The sequence below is a fragment of the Wyeomyia smithii genome, chromosome 3, assembly GCF_029784165.1.
Source record: "Wyeomyia smithii strain HCP4-BCI-WySm-NY-G18 chromosome 3, ASM2978416v1, whole genome shotgun sequence".
Taxonomy (NCBI): Eukaryota; Metazoa; Arthropoda; class Insecta; order Diptera; family Culicidae; genus Wyeomyia; species Wyeomyia smithii.
This window is the reverse complement of record NC_073696.1, coordinates 81,977,584-81,998,945: the sequence shown is the minus strand read 5'-3', so window position 1 is coordinate 81,998,945 and position 21,362 is coordinate 81,977,584. Positions and strand designations below refer to the sequence as shown.

The following is a 21,362-nucleotide window of genomic DNA, read 5'->3' as shown; positions in this document are numbered from 1 at the left end:
ACAGATCGGTGATTGGACGATTCAGTGCACACCAGCTGACGAATGAAAATGGCCTCAGACTAATCGACTTCGCCACCTCCAAGAACATGGCCATACGTAGCACCTTCTTTCAGCATAGCCTCCACCATAGACTCACCTGGAGATCACCGAATAGAACAGAAACACAAATCGACCACGTTTTGATAGATGGTCGGCACTTCTCGGACATAATCGATGTCAGATCACATCGAGGCGCTAACATCGATTCGGATCACTACCTAGTGATGGTTAAGATACGCCAAAAACTATCCGTTGTGAATAACATACGGTACCGTCGCCCGCCACGGTATAATCTCGCGCGACTGAAGCAACACGACATCGCAACACAGTACGCGTCATCGCTCGAAGCTGCACTGCCAGAAGAGGGAGAGCTTGAAGAAGCCCCTCTAGGGGATCGCTGGAATGCCGTGAAAACAGCTATCAGCAGTGCTGCGGAGGAAGTCCTGGGACACGTGCAACCGAATCGACGTAACGAGTGGTTTGACGAAGAATGTCGGCAGATTTTGGACGAGAAGAACGCAGCGTGGGCAACAATGCTGCGTAGAGCCACCCGTCAGAATGTGGAGCGATATAGACTGAAACGGAGGTAGCAAGTCCAACTTTCAAGGAAAAAAAGCGTCGCCAGGAAGAGGAGGAATGTGAAGAACTCGAGCAGCTGCACCGCACACACGAAACACGAAAGTTCTACCAAAAACTCAACGGATCCCGCAGAGGCTTTGTCCCACGAGCCGAAATGTGTAGGGATAAGAATGGAGGCATTTTGACGGATGATCGTGAGGTGATCGAAAGGTGAAAGCAGCACTACGATGAACACCTGAATGGCGTGCAAGCAGGAGACCACAACAGAAGCGGAGAAGACGTGGTCGGTGCAACGAACGACGAAGATGTGCCACCCCCCACAATAAGCGAAGTTAAGGATGCGATCCGGCAGCTCAAGAACAACAAAGCGGCCGGAAAAGACGGCATCGGAGCTGAGCTTATTAAGATGGGCCCCGACAAACTGGCTAGCTCGCTGCATCGGCTGATCGTCGAGATCTGGGAAACAGAACAGCTACCGGAGGAGTGGAAAGAAGGGGTTATCTGCCCCATATACAAAAAGGGCGACAAACTAGACTGCGAGAACTATCGAGCGATCACAGTCCTGAATGCCGCCTACAAAGTGTTTTCCCAGGTCATCTTCCAACGCCTGTCACCATTAGCCAGCAGGTTTGTAGGAAGCTATCAGGCCGGCTTCATGGAAGGACGGTCTACAACTGACCAAATCTTTACACTGCGGCAGATCCTCCAAAAGAGCCGTGAGTTTAGAGTCCCTACACACCATCTTTCGTCGATTTTAAAGCCGCATACGATTCAATAAACCGACAAGAGCTATGGAAAATTCTAGACGAAAACGGCTTCCCGGGGAAGCTGACAAGACTGATTAAGGCTACGATGGAGGATGTGAAGGGTTGTGTGAGAATTTCGGGTGGAACGTCGGACCCATTCGAGTCTCACAGGGGGCTCCGACAAGGTGATGGTCTCTCCTGCTTATTGTTTAACGTCGCGCTAGAGGGTGTTATGAGACGAGCGGGGTTTGACATGCGGGGCACGATTTTCAACAGATCGGGTCAATTTATTTGCTTTGCGGATGACGTGGATATTGTCGGCAGAAAATTTGAGACGGTGGCAGACCAGTATACCCGACCGAAACGTGAAGCAGATAGGATCGGACTGAAGATTAATACGTCAAAAACTAAGTATATGCTTGCAGGTGGGTCCGAGCACGACAGGGCACGCCTAGGCAATACGGTAACAATCGACGGGGATGAGTTCGAGGTGGTCGACGAGTTTGTGCACCTCGGCTCTCTGGTAACTGAGAATAACGATACCAGCCGGGAGATAAGGAGACGTATTATCAGTGGAAGTCGTGCCTACTATGGGCTCCATAAAAAACTACGGTCGCATAATCTGAGTCTTTGCACCAAGTGTATCCTGTACAAAACGCTAATAAGACCGGTCGTTCTCTACGGGCATGAGACGTGTACAATGCTCGAGGAGGACTTGCGAGCACTCGGAGTTTTTGAACGTCGGGTGCTAAGAACCATCTTTGGCGGTGTGCAGGAGAACGGAGTGTGGAGGCGTAGGATGAACCACGAGCTTGCGCGCCTCTACGGTGAACCCAGTATTCAGAAAGTGGCTAAAGCTGGAGGGATACGCTGGGCAGGGCATGTAGCTAGAATGCCGGATAGCTACCCTGCAAAATTGGTGTTCGCTTCAAATCCGACGGGAACGAGAAGGCGAGGGGCGCAACGAGCGAGATGGGTGGACCAGATGGAGCACGATCTGCAAAGTACCGGGTGCCCGCGGAACTGGAGGCAGGCAGCCATAGACCGAGTGAATTGGCGGAACCACGTTATGCAGGCCTTAGGACGTACGGCCATCTAAGTAAGTAAGTAAGTAAGTCTAGAATCTAGATCGATAGCAGAACCACAACGGCATTATTTAAAAGATATGAGTATCGCGTGCTATTATTTTTGTGCTGACTTATTTTTTTGGCAATGTTTATGGGTGATATCATTTGTTATATTGTAACGAATACAGTCAAACCAGTTTTTGTGCGACTCTTCTTTGTGCGAAATTTATTTTGTGGGACCTTTTTTATGCGATTTTTTTTTTGTGCGACTGTTTTTGTGCGGCATATGAAAAAGGACCACTTCCGACAAAATTTTCAGCCATTTAGTTTTTACGATTCTTGAAATGAATTCCAACGCATTACAGAAGTGTTGCGTCCAAAAATTGCTAATTGAGCCAGTTTTACGTAGCAAAAGTCACGAATTGCTTGCCTACGAAGGAAAGTGGTTGAAAGGATTAGCATGTTTAAAAAAGTTTCGTTTATCAATCCGATGTTTTAAAATTGTTCTCATAGGTATTCTAAATCAGAATCAACAACTTTCGAGTTATTTTTAACTGAATTTTTTTTTATGCGGTCCCTATCCACCGCATAAAAAATGTTTTTTCAATAATGCTGTGGAAATATTGTTTTGTAGCTGCACGTGAAGTTTCAAATGATTTTTTTATGCGATTTTTTTGTGCGGTCCCTATCCCTCACACAAAAACAGGTTTGACTGTAGTGAGTTAAAATAAATGCCTAGATTTCACAAACTTGTAGAGGTAGTAACCATTTTTGATGTTAGCTGTGAACTGGAGCAATTCTTATTGTAATTTAATTATGTAATTATAGATGGTACCTCTTCTTTCCTTTCGTCGTCAAGCACCTGCGCAGTTACTCTCGGCTCAAGTGGTTGAACCTGTAATCTCTGCCACATCCTCTGCGCTGCCTGGTGTTTGGCGATCTTTTTACTATTACCCCTGCCCACTTCACGATATTTAGAAACAGCGCAAACAATGGCAAACTGACGTTGATGTGGCAAACCACCTTCCATTTCCGTTTGGTAGATTGGCGGAGGCCAACGGCGAGCCACACACATCTCTTGTAGCCAACCAATAGGGTTACCAGTCGGTTCGTACTTGCTTTCGTCGATTTGCCTGTAATGAAATATAAGTTTTCTCGCAGAGTTCAGAAGTAAAGACAAGTCCGACTCACTCAACTTTAACGCTTGATCTTCTTGCTGGGGGGTCACCGAGCGAAACGCTACTCAACTTGTCGATTTGGGTTTTAGAGGCTGCACGTTTTTCCTCCTACGTGACAAACAAACAGTGACACAATAAATAAATAAATTTCTTGTGTAGTAGAATTAAATGGAAACATAACCTATTCTCAATATTCAGTGACACAATAGATAAGTAAAAGCAAATATGCTCTCGCTACTGCACTGAGACAGCGGAGATTACGGGTTCCAGTTCTGTCTGGCATGTAATTTTCTCCGTTCGCGTTTTTCTAATACAAAAAAGTAGGAGGGTGGTATTCAAGACACGACCGCATGACGTTGGACTACGGTATTCTTATATTCCATTAAAACAAAAAATAGAGAGAATTGCAACTCTAGTATTTGCTGCAATTTTATCTAACAGTGCATTTCTGGATGCTGAGACGTTAAAACGTTATACATCATGCGTGTCACCTTCAAAAGGGTGACATCCGTGAAATTAATTATCAATTAAGTGAAAGTTGAGTTGAAACCCTCGAAAATAATTATGCTCCTGAGAGAATATCATATCAACTAATTTTTCAAAAACGGGTAGATTCAGTGCAATTGAAAACGAACGTGCTAACTTTCACAATTTTTGATAACAAGATGATTTCACTGCAGCCTGGTGGGGATGACACCCAAATTTTCCACCCCGGGTATCACCCGGTCACGCTAGGTCACTACTGGAACAATTATGCTTGGAACGGCCGCATACTCTTTATCCCCTTATCTACTGTTTCTGGCAACACGGTGCAACTAGAGATACTCAGAGAGAGAGAGAGAGAGAGAGAGAGATATGCGATGAAAAAACCGCTGTCACCAATGTCAGAGGTGCCAGATCTCTTCTCAAAGCGCAAGTTTGACTAACTTTTTTATTCGATTCGTATAACTGATGGTGTCGAATAAAGTCCTGGGGAATAATAAAGTGCATCACAAAAACCGTGAAGGTGTGGATTTTTCTGTTTATGCTTAATTTTATACACTTTCATCATTATTTTGTAGATCATACAAAGAGTTTGTGAACCACCAATTAAAAATCACTGTGATGAACTTTGGAGCATTCTCAATTCATTCTTTAGCAATAGAACATGAAAAACGTGTAAACATAAATATAATTCTTTATTGAAATTTTATTTCGATTTTATTTCGATCCACGAAAATAAGTTTCCAGGTAGCAACGGAACCTGAACTCATAAACTTGACCAATCGCACTATTTTCCGCGAGAAAACAACTTTTTGACTAAGGGATCATTCAAATAATACATAACGCGCTCGGGGGTGGGTGGTATTCAGTGAAGCGTTATATTGCGTGTGGCAAACATGTAAAATTGCGTTACACGGGGGTGGGTGGGTATTGAAAATTGACAAATTTCGCGTTATGTAATATTTGAATGGTTCCTAAAGTCATACCTATCGCAAAACCGCGCACATCATCTAGCTGGCCTTGTTGCCAGTATCTCTCGTATATTTATAAAGCCCGACCAACCACTCTTTAAGTTTCTTCATGAAACGAGAACAATCGCTATCGATTAGTTTTGAACCTATATCGATTGATTTCAGTTGTTGTCGTTTCATAAAGGTGCATAAAGTGTGGTTGATCGGGAGGTTGTAACGGAAAAACTTTTCCTAACAAATAAAATTTTGTAGAAAATACATTGAATATTGCTCACTGTTTCGGAACACAATCCATAGCGGTGTTTCGACAAATAAACGAAGTAAAAATTGTGTTTAAGGAATATTAACGTCATTAAATTCTTGCAGCACCCGATTGGATCTCGGCCGTAGTTCCGGTGTCGTGGCACTCGGCTTCGGGCATCTGCGATAACTGAAAAAACACCAAAAAACAAATATGGGTGAAACCTGTATGCATTTGAAACTTGTTCTTTCCTTAGCGAGAAATATGAATGTTACTCTAGAATCTAGATTGGTTGGTTAATGACTGGACCAAAGGCGCATAACAGTTCCCACTAGTGAACCTCAGCCTTCCAGCTACCGTACTCCTACCTTCTCGTGGTACCAACTGATGTGCGAGTAACCAGTGGAAAGATCGGGTAACCAACCCTGGTGGGACTGCTGGTCGCATGCTGACAGGGGGCGGGGCTTCCTTTCTCGGAAGGGAGTTTCCTGGGATCGACACCAACAGAAGCGTTCTAAGTAACGCAGTGTCCTTCTCAAGTCCTGGTAGTGCCCGGGACTCTAAACAATGGCACTACGTTGGCCCTCCTGCGACATAGTGGGGTTGGTCGCTGGCCTTGCAAGCCCGCACCATTAAAAAACAACAGCAACGAACGCAATAACGTTAAGTACGGACCGGAACAAACGGCTAAGACCTAGGCAACGAAAACGGACTTACGATTGGATTCTCGGAACATGGAACTGCCGATCCCTCAACTTCCTAGGAAGTACCCGCGTGCTTTCCGAGGAATTGAAGACCCGCAAGTTCAACATCGTAGCGCTGCAGGAGGTATGCTGGAAGGGGACGATGGTGCGTACGTACAGGGATGGTCACACCATCTACCAGAGTTGTGGAAGCACACATGAGCTGGGAACAGCTTTTATAGTGATGGGAGAGATGCAGAAGCGGGTGATCGGGTGGTGGCCAATCAGCCCTAGAATGTGCAGGTTGAGGATCAAAGGCCGTTTCTTCAACATTAGTATTATCAACGTGCATAGCCCACACCTCGGAAGTACCGATGACGACAAGGACGAATTCTACGCGCAGTTGGAGAGTGAATATGACCGCTGCCCAAAACATGATGTCAAGATCATCATCGGTGATTACAACGCTCAGGTTGGCCAGGAGGAGGAGTACAGACCGGTGATTGGACGATTCAGTGCACACCAGCTGACGAATGAAAATGGCCTCAGACTAATCGACTTCGCCACCTCCAAGAACATGGCCATACGTAGCACCTTCTTTCAGCATAGCCTCCACCATAGACTCACCTGGAGATCACCGAATAGAACAGAAACACAAATCGACCACGTTTTGATAGATGGTCGGCACTTCTCGGACATAATCGATGTCAGATCACATCGAGGCGCTAACATCGATTCGGATCACTACCTAGTGATGGTTAAGATACGCCAAAAACTATCCGTTGTGAATAACATACGGTACCGTCGCCCGCCACGGTATAATCTCGCGCGACTGAAGCAACACGACATCGCAACACAGTACGCGTCATCGCTCGAAGCTGCACTGCCAGAAGAGGGAGAGCTTGAAGAAGCCCATCTAGGGGATCGCTGGAATGCCGTGAAAACAGCTATCAGCAGTGCTGCGGAGGAAGTCCTGGGACACGTGCAACCGAATCGACGTAACGAGTGGTTTGACGAAGAATGTCGGCAGATTTTGGACGAGAAGAACGCAGCGTGGGCAACAATGCTGCGTAGAGCCACCCGTCAGAATGTGGAGCGATATAGACTGAAACGGAGGTAGCAAGTCCAACTTTCAAGGAAAAAAAGCGTCGCCAGGAAGAGGAGGAATGTGAAGAACTCGAGCAGCTGCACCGCACACACGAAACACGAAAGTTCTACCACAACAGAAGCGGAGAAGACGTGGTCGGTGCAACGAACGACGAAGATGTGCCACCCCCCACAATAAGCGAAGTTAAGGATGCGATCCGGCAGCTCAAGAACAACAAAGCGGCCGGAAAAGACGGCATCGGAGCTGAGCTTATTAAGATGGGCCCCGACAAACTGGCTAGCTCGCTGCATCGGCTGATCGTCGAGATCTGGGAAACAGAACAGCTACCGGAGGAGTGGAAAGAAGGGGTTATCTGCCCCATATACAAAAAGGGCGACAAACTAGACTGCGAGAACTATCGAGCGATCACAGTCCTGAATGCCGCCTACAAAGTGTTTTCCCAGGTCATCTTCCAACGCCTGTCACCATTAGCCAGCAGGTTTGTAGGAAGCTATCAGGCCGGCTTCATGGAAGGACGGTCTACAACTGACCAAATCTTTACACTGCGGCAGATCCCCCAAAAGAGCCGTGAGTTTAGAGTCCCTACACACCATCTTTTCGTCGATTTTAAAGCCGCATACGATTCAATAAACCGACAAGAGCTATGGAAAATTCTAGACGAAAACGGCTTCCCGGGGAAGCTGACAAGACTGATTAAGGCTACGATGGAGGATGTGAAGGGTTGTGTGAGAATTTCGGGTGGAACGTCGGACCCATTCGAGTCTCACAGGGGGCTCCGACAAGGTGATGGTCTCTCCTGCTTATTGTTTAACGTCGCGCTAGAGGGTGTTATGAGACGAGCGGGGTTTGACATGCGGGGCACGATTTTCAACAGATCGGGTCAATTTATTTGCTTTGCGGATGACGTGGATATTGTCGGCAGAAAATTTGAGACGGTGGCAGACCAGTATACCCGACCGAAACGTGAAGCAGATAGGATCGGACTGAAGATTAATACGTCAAAAACTAAGTATATGCTTGCAGGTGGGTCCGAGCACGACAGGGCACGCCTAGGCAATACGGTAACAATCGACGGGGATGAGTTCGAGGTGGTCGACGAGTTTGTGCACCTCGGCTCTCTGGTAACTGAGAATAACGATACCAGCCGGGAGATAAGGAGACGTATTATCAGTGGAAGTCGTGCCTACTATGGGCTCCATAAAAAACTACGGTCGCATAATCTGAGTCTTTGCACCAAGTGTATCCTGTACAAAACGCTAATAAGACCGGTCGTTCTCTACGGGCATGAGACGTGTACAATGCTCGAGGAGGACTTGCGAGCACTCGGAGTTTTTGAACGTCGGGTGCTAAGAACCATCTTTGGCGGTGTGCAGGAGAACGGAGTGTGGAGGCGTAGGATGAACCACGAGCTTGCGCGCCTCTACGGTGAACCCAGTATTCAGAAAGTGGCTAAAGCTGGAGGGATACGCTGGGCAGGGCATGTAGCTAGAATGCCGGATAGCTACCCTGCAAAATTGGTGTTCGCTTCAAATCCGACGGGAACGAGAAGGCGAGGGGCGCAACGAGCGAGATGGGTGGACCAGATGGAGCACGATCTGCAAAGTACCGGGTGCCCGCGGAACTGGAGGCAGGCAGCCATAGACCGAGTGAATTGGCGGAACCACGTTATGCAGGCCATGCCTTAGGACGTACGGCCATCTAAGTAAGTAAGTAAGTAAGTCTAGAATCTAGATCGATAGCAGAACCACAACGGCATTATTTAAAAGATATGAGTATCGCGTGCTATTATTTTTGTGCTGACTTATTTTTTTGGCAATGTTTATGGGTGATATCATTTGTTATATTGTAACGAATACAGTCAAACCAGTTTTTGTGCGACTCTTCTTTGTGCGAAATTTATTTTGTGGGACCTTTTTTATGCGATTTTTTTTTGTGCGACTGTTTTTGTGCGGCATATGAAAAAGGACCACTTCCGACAAAATTTTCAGCCATTTAGTTTTTACGATTCTTGAAATGAATTCCAACGCATTACAGAAGTGTTGCGTCCAAAAATTGCTAATTGAGCCAGTTTTACGTAGCAAAAGTCACGAATTGCTTACCTACGAAGGAAAGTGGTTGAAAGGATTAGCATGTTTAAAAAAGTTTCGTTTATCAATCCGATGTTTTAAAATTGTTCTCATAGGTATTCTAAATCAGAATCAACAACTTTCGAGTTATTTTTAACTGAATTTTTTTTTATGCGGTCCCTATCCACCGCATAAAAAATGTTTTTTCAATAATGCTGTGGAAATATTGTTTTGTAGCTGCACGTGAAGTTTCAAATGATTTTTTTATGCGATTTTTTTGTGCGGTCCCTATCCCTCACACAAAAACAGGTTTGACTGTAGTGAGTTAAAATAAATGCCTAGATTTCACAAACTTGTAGAGGTAGTAACCATTTTTGATGTTAGCTGTGAACTGGAGCAATTCTTATTGTAATTTAATTATGTAATTATAGATGGTACCTCTTCTTTCCTTTCGTCGTCAAGCACCTGCGCAGTTACTCTCGGCTCAAGTGGTTGAACCTGTAATCTCTGCCACATCCTCTGCGCTGCCTGGTGTTTGGCGATCTTTTTACTATTACCCCTGCCCACTTCACGATATTTAGAAACAGCGCAAACAATGGCAAACTGACGTTGATGTGGCAAACCACCTTCCATTTCCGTTTCGTAGATTGGCGGAGGCCAACGGCGAGCCACACACATCTCTTGTAGCCAACCAATAGGGTTACCAGTCGGTTCGTACTTGCTTTCGTCGATTTGCCTGTAATGAAATATAAGTTTTCTCGCAGAGTTCAGAAGTAAAGACAAGTCCGACTCACTCAACTTTAACGCTTGATCTTCTTGCTGGGGGGTCACCGAGCGAAACGCTACTCAACTTGTCGATTTGGGTTTTAGAGGCTGCATGTTTTTCCTCCTACGTGACAAACAAACAGTGACACAATAAATAAATAAATTTCTTGTGTAGTAGAATTAAATGGTAACATAACCTATTCTCAATATTCAGTGACACAATAGATAAGTAAAAGCAAATATGCTCTCGCTACTGCACTGAGACAGCGGAGATTACGGGTTCCAGTTCTGTCTGGCATGTAATTTTCTCCGTTCGCGTTTTTCTAATACAAAAAAGTAGGAGGGTGGTATTCAAGACACGACCGCATGACGTTGGACTACGGTATTCTTATATTCCATTAAAACAAATAATAGAGAGAAATGCAACTCTAGTATTTGCTGCAATTTTATCTAACAGTGCATTTCTGGATGCTGAGACGTTAAAACGTTATAAATAATAATATATACTAAAAGAATGGATATTTTTTATTTAATCGCTGTCATTTCATACATATTCGAATCAATCTTTTGTTTGCTGCACTACCAAGACAATCATTTAAATGAGCGAATTGGTAAAATTTTCCTATCCAAGCAAAAAGCAAACTTTACGAAACTATCTGAAATTGGAGCCCAGAACGATTCAACCGAAAATTTTAAATTTGAAAATTGTTTGACATTTAATCGATAAAACTCATGCTAGGTTAGTTCCAGCCCAGCATATAACTTCATGTATTTGAAAAAAAAAAAAAAACGTTTGGTTCAATAACTCAATATAGCAAGAGCTCAATCACACGTTTTTCGGTAGTTGTTATCAAGGTTTGGGCGAGTGACAGGAAAATATCTTAACTTCTTCAGTTGTGATTTAGAGCATTTCTAATTGTTTTGTTATTTTTCACGATAGCGACAAGTTTGTTTCTTTCTGTGTGTGCGAGAAACAAAATCAAAACCGCGCACCGAGAAACAAAAACGAAAATTTAATGAATGCTCATTGAGAAAACTTGCAACTCTTTTTACCAATAACTTATGATACTCAAAAGAACCCGTTTTGATCTAAATCAAATTTCTAGTAAATAAGTGTTGATCATTCATAGGTAGTAATTTTTCCTCGATGAATAAAGACTGGCTGAAGAAGTTAAAATCGCTGCTGTAAAATCAAATTCACAACTGTGTTCGTTAAGACGTTTTAATATTTTCAATGACAATAATAATCTTCGATAAACACCCGCTATAGTTATTCACACACATGCTATAACCATCTAAACACGCGTCAAAACTATTCATACACACGCTGTAGCTATAGCTATCCATACACACGCTATTCCTTTCCATACATCCGATACAACTATCTATACACACGCATAAGCTATCCAACCATGTGCTATTACTATCCATACATACGCTATAACTAATCATTACACACGCAGCAGCTATCCACACACAAGCTATAACTATCCGTACACACGCTTGAGATACACACGCAATAGCCATAATATGCTACAGCTGCTAGTGTCTTACACACGCTATAGCTAGCCATACACACGCAACAGCACCATCCCTATCATCGCAAATGTCATAGCAATACAGATGCACATACGCTATATGTGCACACTGCACACACACCCAACGTTCTCACCCAACGATATCTGAATTGGATTACCGCTGGTGGGGTCCAACTCAGATCGAAGGAGCACCGAACTGAATGAAGAAATGCAGCTTCCCACTACCTCCGCCGCTGCTGCCTGATACCACCGCTCTGGTTCTGCTGCAGCTCAGTTTGGCCGCTGGAATCAGCCACCGCTGCTGATTATACAAGACCGGCCTGGTGGCCTTTCACTTGTTAACTGATGACTGCTATGAGACGACACAGGCTATTATATAGCCCAAAGCAAAAATCCATCCGCGAGCAAACAAGAAGCGAGCTTGTGATTGGTTGAATGTGCACGACTTTTAACACAACTTTTAACTAGTTTAGTATCGAAAACATATTTAAATTATTATATGACAATCTTGCGCAATATTTCCCCTATCAATCAAGCCATCGGTGTTTAGAATCTGTTCAGTGGTAATGATAAAAGAAGCATTTTAAAACGGTGTTGAAACACCTGTTGCAGCTACCGAAAGCGAGCTCGTTATTGGTTGAAAGCTGTGAGACTGTTTACAAAGTCAGATCGGTTGTATCCGTTAGTGTCGACTGTGCTTGTGAAGAGAGGTGGTGATTGGTTGCTCGGTATGATTTAGACAATCGATGTGATTTATCAATTTTTCAATAGTGTATCTCGAACAATAGGTTATTTTTGTTACATAAATTCAACCGTAAAAGAATTTCTGATCGGTTGATGCCAAAACCTCGAAATTCTGAAAAGAAATGACTGATATACAAGCGCTCAAAACCTGACCACTTTTCCCTGGTTTTCCCCGGTTGAATTACTAGATTTTCAAATTCAGATGCCTAACTTCGATATAGACGTTAGTCCAACGTCAAAAACGGAAATTATTCGCAAAAGAGTATTTGGTTGTTTTCGCGCTAGCTTATACTTATAACGACATTTATAGATATTATTTTATTTTTCCCTCCTAGCTTATTCTAAGTCAAAACAAACGCTTAAAATTTTCAAACTAATACCCCGTTCACACTACACCGCATATTACCTGATATCAGGCGATTCGTGTTATCGAGGCCATATCACCATCCAAAATACCTGATATCCCATACAATCGAGCTGTCAACGGATATCACCTCGGTTACATGCTATCGCGGATATCGAAAACCAATAATAACCACATTTCAAGCAGTTGGCAACACGGGCAACAGACATTTGACGCGACCCTAGAAATTAGGCAATTCGCGTTGCATGCGAGAAAAAAGGAAGGAAATATTTTTGCTATTTTCATCCCGCACATGTTGATAATTTTATATCAGAGTTCGCGTTGGTGCGAGCCAACTAGCTGACATCTCTATCCTAATCCCATTGCTCTTGTTGTCTTGTTTTAGCTTTGACCAGTTTTTGTTTCCTTCTCTTTTCAATTACCAAAGCAAATGTCAAATCTTATCAACTCACTCCAATTTGAACGCTCGAAGTCATATCCGATATCATATGGCGATATCAGGTGATATCCGGCGTAGTCTGACAAGGCATAACACTGTTTGTAAGAGTAATAACACTTTTTTTTTATTTTCGATTTTTACTGTGCACTGTAATATACCGTAAGATAAAGTTTTTCTACTTTTACCGCCTGATTTTATAAATAGAAACACAACAGGAATATAAAATCAACGCAGTTTTTCGAGGGACGAGACAGCTTTTATCGGAGTTACTCTTATGCTTGGAGTAATTCTAATTTACTCAATATTACTCTGAAATTTTCAGATGATTCACATTTTTGATTACCTTGAGAACAAGAAAAATATATAAACGAGCAGACCGAGCAACATTTATGTGTATATTTGCGGCTGGAGTAAAATTTAAGGATAGATATGCAGAGACTTAAGAGTTACTCAGATTTGCTCTTTATTTTTCAGGTGTTCTTAGAAAAACTCAAATTTACTCACTGTCTTACCCCTCGCAATTTTTCAAGCTGCAATTATGGGTGATACCTTTTCGTTGCCTTCCTCGTCAAGCACATGCACAGTTTTACTCAGCTTCAGTGCTTGATCCTGCAATGTCTGCCACATCCTCTGCGCTGCCCGGCGTTTAGCGATCTTTTTACTATTACCCTTGCCCAACTCACGATTCGTCAGAACAGCGCAAGCAATGGTAAACTGACGCTCATGTGGCAAACCGACTTCCATTTCCGTTTCGTAGGTTGGCGGAGGCCAACGGCGAGCCATACACATCTCTTGTAGCCAACCAATAGGGTTACCAGTCGGTTCGTCTTCGCCATCACCGATTTGCCTGTAATCAAAAATAAGTTTTCTCGCAGGTTCCAACAGTGAAGTAGAATCTGACTTACTCAGTCTTAACGCTTAATCCTCCAGACGGGTGGTCACTAAGCGAAATTCTGCTAAACTTGTCGGTTACAGCCCTAGCAGTTTGGTGGTTTTCATCCTGTGTGACAGACAACACGATAGGTGAGTAAAAGCTATGAAAGCTCAAACTGAGGGTGAAGTGGTCCTAAAGTTTTGCTCGTTTTTTCGATTTTTACGTATCAACTGAAAGAGTGTAATTTGCTGAGCAAAACGTGACTTGTAAAAAATGTTTATCGTCGTCCTTTGATTTTCGAATGAAGAATAAAAACTGCTCGAAAGGTTTTAAGACAGTTCGCCTATAGTACATAGGCGTAATAAAGCTACGTAATTATCTAGAAGAGGGTCTGACTTTGTTTCGTCACAAAGTTACTATGGGGAAGGGAGTGACAATCAACCGTGAAATGAACCTGTGAGCTTTGAACCCTGAACTTATCAGAATAGCGACTGAAAAAGTTTGACATAAACCGTCAAATAGTGTACTGATCAAAAACAGTTTGACACCGGCTTAGAATTTTCATATTTTAAGCGTGGTACGCCGTTGAAAAAAAAGATTCACGAAATTTTGCCCTTTTAACCAAACGGAATTTTTACAGCTGGGAATGCTTCACAGTAACGATATCCGACGTCAGCGAGCGCATGATTTTTGCTTTTTTTATCACATTTGAACACACACTTATTTACCAAAATGCGTGGATCTGGTGTGAGACGATCGTCGATCAACTATTTAACTGCCTGACTCTTTCAGTACCTAAATAATGTCAGTGCTCATTATTCCGCGCATGAACAAGTGACATTGCGTTTCACAGCAGTGTTCACACCAAGTGAACTTCGTTTTCCCTTTCGGTTTTTGATTTCTTTTTAGCTGCGTACTGTCTGTTGTGTTCTGTTACAGAGCGATAATACAAAACGTGTTGGCGGTTTGCTTAGACAAAAACGACTGATTAAATCTATATGCGTATACAAGATACAGACATATAAATATACAGTAGAGGCTACAGTAACATATACAACACCTCCCTCCTTCAAGTCTTCCTTTTCTTGATGAATCAAGAGTTTCGCATATAATTTGCCGAATTGGTTCTCACAACACACGATCTTGGTTCAACTAGTTTCCTTAATATTTCCCCCTTACCCATCGTTTAGTTGCTGCATCTTGCACCAAGACTAAATCACCTTTCTCGAAATCTGGTCTCGGATGTGCTGCCTTATCGTAGTTGCGCTTATATTTTCATTGATTGTCTTACAACTGCTGTCTGATGCTGTCGTCTTTAACACCTGCGAGCCTTCTCTCTGCTATTGGTACCTTTGACCTCAAATTTCTACCCATCAAAATCTAGGCTGACGATTGTTTCCAAAATGTCACAGTTCAGCTTGAGCCAGAAAAAAATAGTTGCAAGTTTACACACATTTTGTCAAAAACATCACACGGAATAAAATTTACATCAGATCCTGTATCTAGTTTGAATCGTACCACAGTATCTTCTACTTTCAAATCGGTGCACCATCTTTCTTTTCTAACATTTACCAAATTGAGTGTAGGCAGCTCTCGTACTATCGAACTAACGACATCATCACACTCATCATCGGCGATATCAATCCACTCTCTGGATCCTGATGAACGGTGGGGCTCTTAGCACGAATCTCTTGGTTTTGTACTGGTCTATTTCGGCAAGCTCTTTCGTAGTGGTGCATTTTTCTACATCTCCTACACTGCTGTCCGTACGCCGGACACCTTCCTCTTGTATGGGTAGTTAGACAATAATCACGTTTTGTGAGGTTTTTGTGATTTCGATTTCCCCTTTGTGATCCAAAATTGTTTTTCGCTTGACTTGATCCCGCACCTCTGGTAACCGTCTCAACCGTAACAAGACTCGAAGTTCCACGGTTAATAAGCTGTAGTTGTTTCCTTTATAACTCATCCAACCTCGCCGCTTCTATTGCCGCATTCAAAGTAACATCCTTTGTGCAATCTTTAGTGATCAACTTGTCTCTCAGGTCAGCACTATGGCATCCAAAAATAATGCGATCTCGAATCATTTTGTCTTCCTCTAGCGTATTGCAATTTTTTACCAACATACGGAGATCAGCCAAAAAACGGTCAAACGGTTAATCTTCGGCCTGGCTACGAGAATAAAATTTCCAGCGCGAGTATATCTCATTGTTCCGGGGATTGCAGTAAGCATCAAATTTTTCCATCACTTTTGCATACGTGCCTACCTCTTCTTCCTCGAATGTAAATGTATTGTACACATCGACTGCATCGTTGTCAATTAGGTTAAGAAGAGGAGCTATTTTCACTTTATCCGGTTTCACATCATAACCAATCGCTATCATGAAGAATTCCATCTGCTGTTTGAACTTTTTCCAGTGTTCGGCAACATTTCCTGATAACTCTAGGGCATCCGTTTAAAGCTGTCCATCATATAGGGTTCTTCGATAGTTGGTGAAAGCACTGTTCCGCGAGTTCTTCCAATAAGCCGTAATGTAGCTTATCGCGCCTTCTGTTCGGCGATGGCTTCTTGACGACACCTTCTTTCGTTTTAAAGTAATCCGCAGGTTAGATTTATTCGAAATCTTTACTGGTTTTTTGATTTTCATCTCTCTATTACCAGCTGCGCCATGTTGTATTATTCACGGTAAGAGTCGAAAACCCATTAATGGGTATTGTTGTACCCATTTTTTCCTGTCATATGCGGCTGTCAGAAGAATGGGTACATTTGAAAATGTAATATGGGTTAAAATTGTACGCATTAGAAAGACATGTTCTTAGAAAAAAATGGGTCATTTGTTTACCCATTAATGGGTGAAAAAATACTTCAAGCATCATTTTAGTTTGCTCTGTCGATTTGTTCGCACGCGTTACTTCTACGATCTGTTTTGTTTATTATTTGTCAACAATTGCCGTGGAAGGACTTTGAAAGAGATTCGATACTGCGTCGTTGAAGAAGTTGCAAGGTAAACAGTATGTTATATCAAGTATTGAATTTTACAATGTGAGATTTTTTTTATATTAGATCTAGAATGTTCACTATCCGTCTGGTATTGGCTTTGTTGCAGAGAATAGCGATTCTGACAATTGATGATAGCAGATAAAATACTCCTGTTTTCGTAAATAAGATTCATTTTTGCAAATAATTAAAAATAATTATTTCACTTCCACTTCTTTTCATTTTTTTGAGTGATAATCACAAAATTTCCGTTTATTTAATAATGGGTAAAATTTCACCCATTTCCTTGAGAAAATTCATTTCTCAAAATGAGTGATTTTGTACCCAGTTTTTGACGTTTAATCGGTTTACCCGTTAATGGGTAAATCGAGTTTACCCACTAAATAGGTTGGCTCACTTTTTGGCGAAATGGTTGAAAAAGTACCCATTAATGGGTTTTCGACTCTCACCGTGTTTTACGGAGCGATAATACAAGACTGATTTATTCTGTATATGCATATTGGACCTGACGACTCTGTGGGTATTGATTTGGTTTTTACTTGCGAAAGTGCAGGAAGGATATATTTTTACTTTTATTTTCACACATAAATTGACAATTGCATATGAGAATTCGCGTAGGTGCGAAAATCTCGTTTACTTGTGTCAGGGCCAATACAAGATATAGGCAAACAAATATACAGTAGAGGCTACAGTATTTAACATACAACATACAACCCATGAGAAGAAATTTCATTGCCTGTTTCAGTGCCTAAATTTTACATGTGATTGAGATAGGAAAATGAATTTCTTTTTGAACTGCATACTGCGCTTTACCAAAGAAATTTCAGTGAAGTGTTTTCTAAGTGTAATAAGTTTGTCAAAAAATTTTGACAAACAATTATCTTTGACCAAAATTTTGTCGAAATTTTATGTCAAAAAGTGACAAATATTTGATGCTTGGTCAAAGAGTGTACTACAGCATTTATAGCGAATCCCTTTAGGGCCCATCCACATACCACGTGGACAGCTTTGGGGGGGGGGGGGGGGGTAGAGTAATGTCCACGGTCCATACAATTTTTTTAGAATTTATATGGGCAGTTGTCCACGGAGGGGGAGGGGGGGGGGGGATCAAAATCGTTAAAAATCTGTCCACGTGGTATGTGGATGACCCCTTATTCCCAGAGGGTTATCTGGCATTTCTTTCGTGCATCGTAAATCGCGGTATCGTTTCTCTACTGCCGTGTAGATTTCCACTCACCCAGTGGAATAAAAAAAATCGCTATAAAGAATCACTCACTGATTCGTTGAAATAGACTTTTTTATCTGCGCTAGTATCGCAGGTCGATTTCACTAAGGGGCCACCTACATTCCACGTGGACAAATTTTTAAAGATTCTGACCCCCCTCCGTGGACAACTGCCCATATAAATTCTAAAAATTTTGTATGGTCCGTGGACACAATCACTTAAGCCTGTATTACACTCTTTGACCAAGCGTCAAATATTTGTTACTTTTTGACAGATAAAAATTTGGTCTAAGATAATTCGTCCCCTTAATGCTAGAACTAGATAACTCGAAAATTGACGTTTCGAGAAAAACGAGTTTGAAAATTTGACGTATTCTGGTGATGATGATTCAAATGCAATTATTAAAGGTTCCGATTTTATGAAACGCATCCATATCGTTTCAGGCCCGTTATAGCAACGTAAAAATCAACAAAAAACCGAGTTATTTAGTTTTACTACAAAATACGCTTGTTTTTCGTAGAGATATCTTGTTTTTTAATTGATGAATAACACTTTTTCTTGTAATCGTGTTTCAACGAGTTTTGGATATGTTATAGAGCTCGACGCGATAAATATGATGGCATACTTAACTTAAAATCGACAAATTTCGAGTTATCTAGTTCTAGCATTAAGGGGACGAATTGTTTGTCACTCTCCAATTTTGACATGGGACAAACACGGGCAAACAACAACCATGATGTCAAATAAATTTGACCATTATGTCAGAAGGTCAAATATTTGATCATTAGACGAAGAGTGTACTACAGGCTTAAGTAGAATGGAATTAAATTTTAAGAATAGGCTATGTTTACATTCATTCCCATACAAGACTACAATTTCTTAGTAGAATAAAATGGAAACATTGCTTATTCGTAAAATTCTTCTGGAATATGAAATCAACAAAAAAAATTAAACTACAATTACAGGTGATACCTCTTCATTGCCTTCTCCGTTAAGCACCTGCGGAGTGTCTCTCGACCTAAGTGGTTGATCCTGCAATCTCTGCCACATTTTCTGCGCCGCCTGGGTTTTAGCGATCTTTTTACTACTACCCTTTCCCACCTCACGATATTTCAAAACAGCGCAAGCAATTGTAAACTGACACTGATGTGGGAAACCGACTTCCATTTCGGTTTCGTAGATTGGCATAGGCCAACGGTGTGCCATACACATTTCTTGTAGCCAACCAATAGGATTACCAGCCGGTTCGCCTTTGCCATCGCTGATTTGCCTGTAACGAGAAATAAGTTATCTTGCAGGATCGCTTCTAGCTTCCAGCCTCTACGCGAAATGCGGTCAACTCGTCCATTAAGGTCTTGGCAGCTGTAAAATTGGCTTTTTTTTCTTAAACTCTCCTGCGTTCAACAAAAAATATAACAAAATTAGTGAATAATCTTCTGTTTTATATTGTTGGTGCTTGTTAATTCCATTTTAGGGGTTTCGTAGATAGGTAACGCATCTTGCTCACCGCCGCTAACCTTGTTTGGTCCGCGAGGTTGCCGTTTCGGTTGTTTTGGGTTGGATGGCTGGCAGGTGGAGTTTCGACAAGTAGCAATTCGTTCAAGTCTTCAGCTGGCGGTAAGTCCATAATTTAGCGTTCAGCTAAAACTAATCTCTGTGGTGACTCAAGTGCCATCTTATCACGGTCGACTCGTCCGTAGACGCATCTTATCTTATCATATTTACCTTGCACAGTAATCGTTGAAGTCAGTAAGTAACTTTTAAAATGAACGGCAAATTAAAGAAATGTTGTCCGAATCGAAATAAAATTTCAGGATTGATAGTTAGAAAAATTGCTATAAGATCACTGTTTTTCAATACTATTAAAGCTAATAGGTAACTAAAAGATTTATTCACGATAAAATAAATTGACCTATAGGTACAACTGTTTAAAGCGTTTTTTTCCTCGTTAAGTGAACAAGCTGAATGTTAGAACCTTTAAGTTTGAAATAATAAATTGAGTTACTGAACCAATCTTTAGTAACCTTTATTTACTTTATTCCAGTTGTACCGGTGCACACACAACAGCGCTTACTCAACAAGGGATGTTAAACCTATCGATAATTATCGATAGTTGCCAGCTATCGATATAATCATCAATCTTCCAGCGTTATCGAAAGTTATCCCTCTCTTTACCATGGTTACTCTCCAAGTATGATGACAGTTCTACAAGGTATGCTACATTTTTGTCTATCCACGCACACAAACAAATCTCGTTATGAAAAATTTCGCGTTTCGTATGGAATTCAGAATATTTTTGGAAATTTCTCGTTTTATGTTGTTTTATATCTGATTTTTTTGGTTGGAGAGTGAATCTCCAGTTGAAACACACTAGAAATTGATATTAATTTAGATTTAATGTGAAAAATTGCGACAATATGTCGAACTAAAATATATAAAAATGCTATTTTTCTAATAGTTGGAGCATAATCTTAGTCATTGTCATAGCTCATGACTTTTGTTACTGTATGAAACATAAGCGACTCTATTTAGAAACGCTATTAGACTACAATAAAATAACGAAAAGTGCAAAAAGGTTACCGGCAAATTGATGAAAAACAGCATATTTTACCTAAATAGCAGCATGTTTATGTATTCCCCACAAATAAAACATGTTTCAACATCATTTCTATAACTTTTTAGGAAAGTATGTTTTATAAGTTTAGTTTAAAATGCAAAATCATTTCAAATTTCATACAAAATTGGAAAAAGTTCATAACGATCACTAATACTAATGCATCGATGTGAATAGCATACCTTGTAGAACTGTCATCATACTTGGGGTTACTCTAGAGCACCATAGGCCTTTAAAACATATTTGCCTATCCTACTCAAAATGCATATATATGTTCTTGAACAATCAGTATGTCGTTCGAGAATATATTTATGAATTTTGAGAAGCATTGGTAAATATTTGGAAAGACTTAGCATCCAAACCTGTGGTGCTCTAGAGTAACCATGGTAGAGAGAGGGTTATTGATGTTTTCGATGTTCACTCGCATCCATCTTCGACAGCGATGCCATAACTAAAAAATAAATTTCCTCAGTCAGCGTTGAAAACAATTTCAATTCCTGTTCGTACTCACTAAAAATTCCCTTCTTTTCGAAACTATTGGAAAATTGAGAAATAATCAATTTTCGTGTGTAGAACTTGATATTTTTTTTAAAAACAAGCGTCTTCGGTAAGTTGTTCGTTACTATCCAGCAACATCCTCAGA

At 41.5% G+C, this 21,362-nt stretch overlaps 1 protein-coding gene across 5 annotated transcripts; it reads right to left on the bottom strand.

The window, feature by feature from the left end:
- Window positions 1–4,762: 4,762 nt before the first annotated feature.
- On the bottom strand, window positions 4,763–20,220 carry LOC129731921 (RISC-loading complex subunit tarbp2-like). 5 transcript variants are annotated; one of them, XM_055692305.1, is made up of 9 exons: window positions 20,140–20,209; window positions 19,831–20,080; window positions 19,623–19,752; window positions 19,078–19,375; window positions 13,917–14,011; window positions 13,561–13,858; window positions 9,956–10,050; window positions 9,600–9,897; window positions 4,763–5,493 (listed from the first exon to the last, which is right to left on the bottom strand). In XM_055692305.1, the coding sequence occupies exons 3-9, from the start codon at window positions 19,730–19,732 to the stop codon at window positions 5,416–5,418; spliced, it is 1,272 nt and encodes a 423-aa protein (XP_055548280.1). In that variant the 5' UTR covers window positions 19,733–19,752; window positions 19,831–20,080; window positions 20,140–20,209; the 3' UTR covers window positions 4,763–5,415. The 5 variants fall into 5 exon arrangements, with proteins under 5 accessions (XP_055548280.1, XP_055548281.1, XP_055548282.1 ...); XM_055692306.1 differs by having other exon boundaries at window positions 19,623–19,759; window positions 19,831–20,201; XM_055692307.1 differs by having other exon boundaries at window positions 19,623–19,746; window positions 19,831–20,201.
- Between the last annotated feature and the right edge of the window lie 1,142 nt (window positions 20,221–21,362).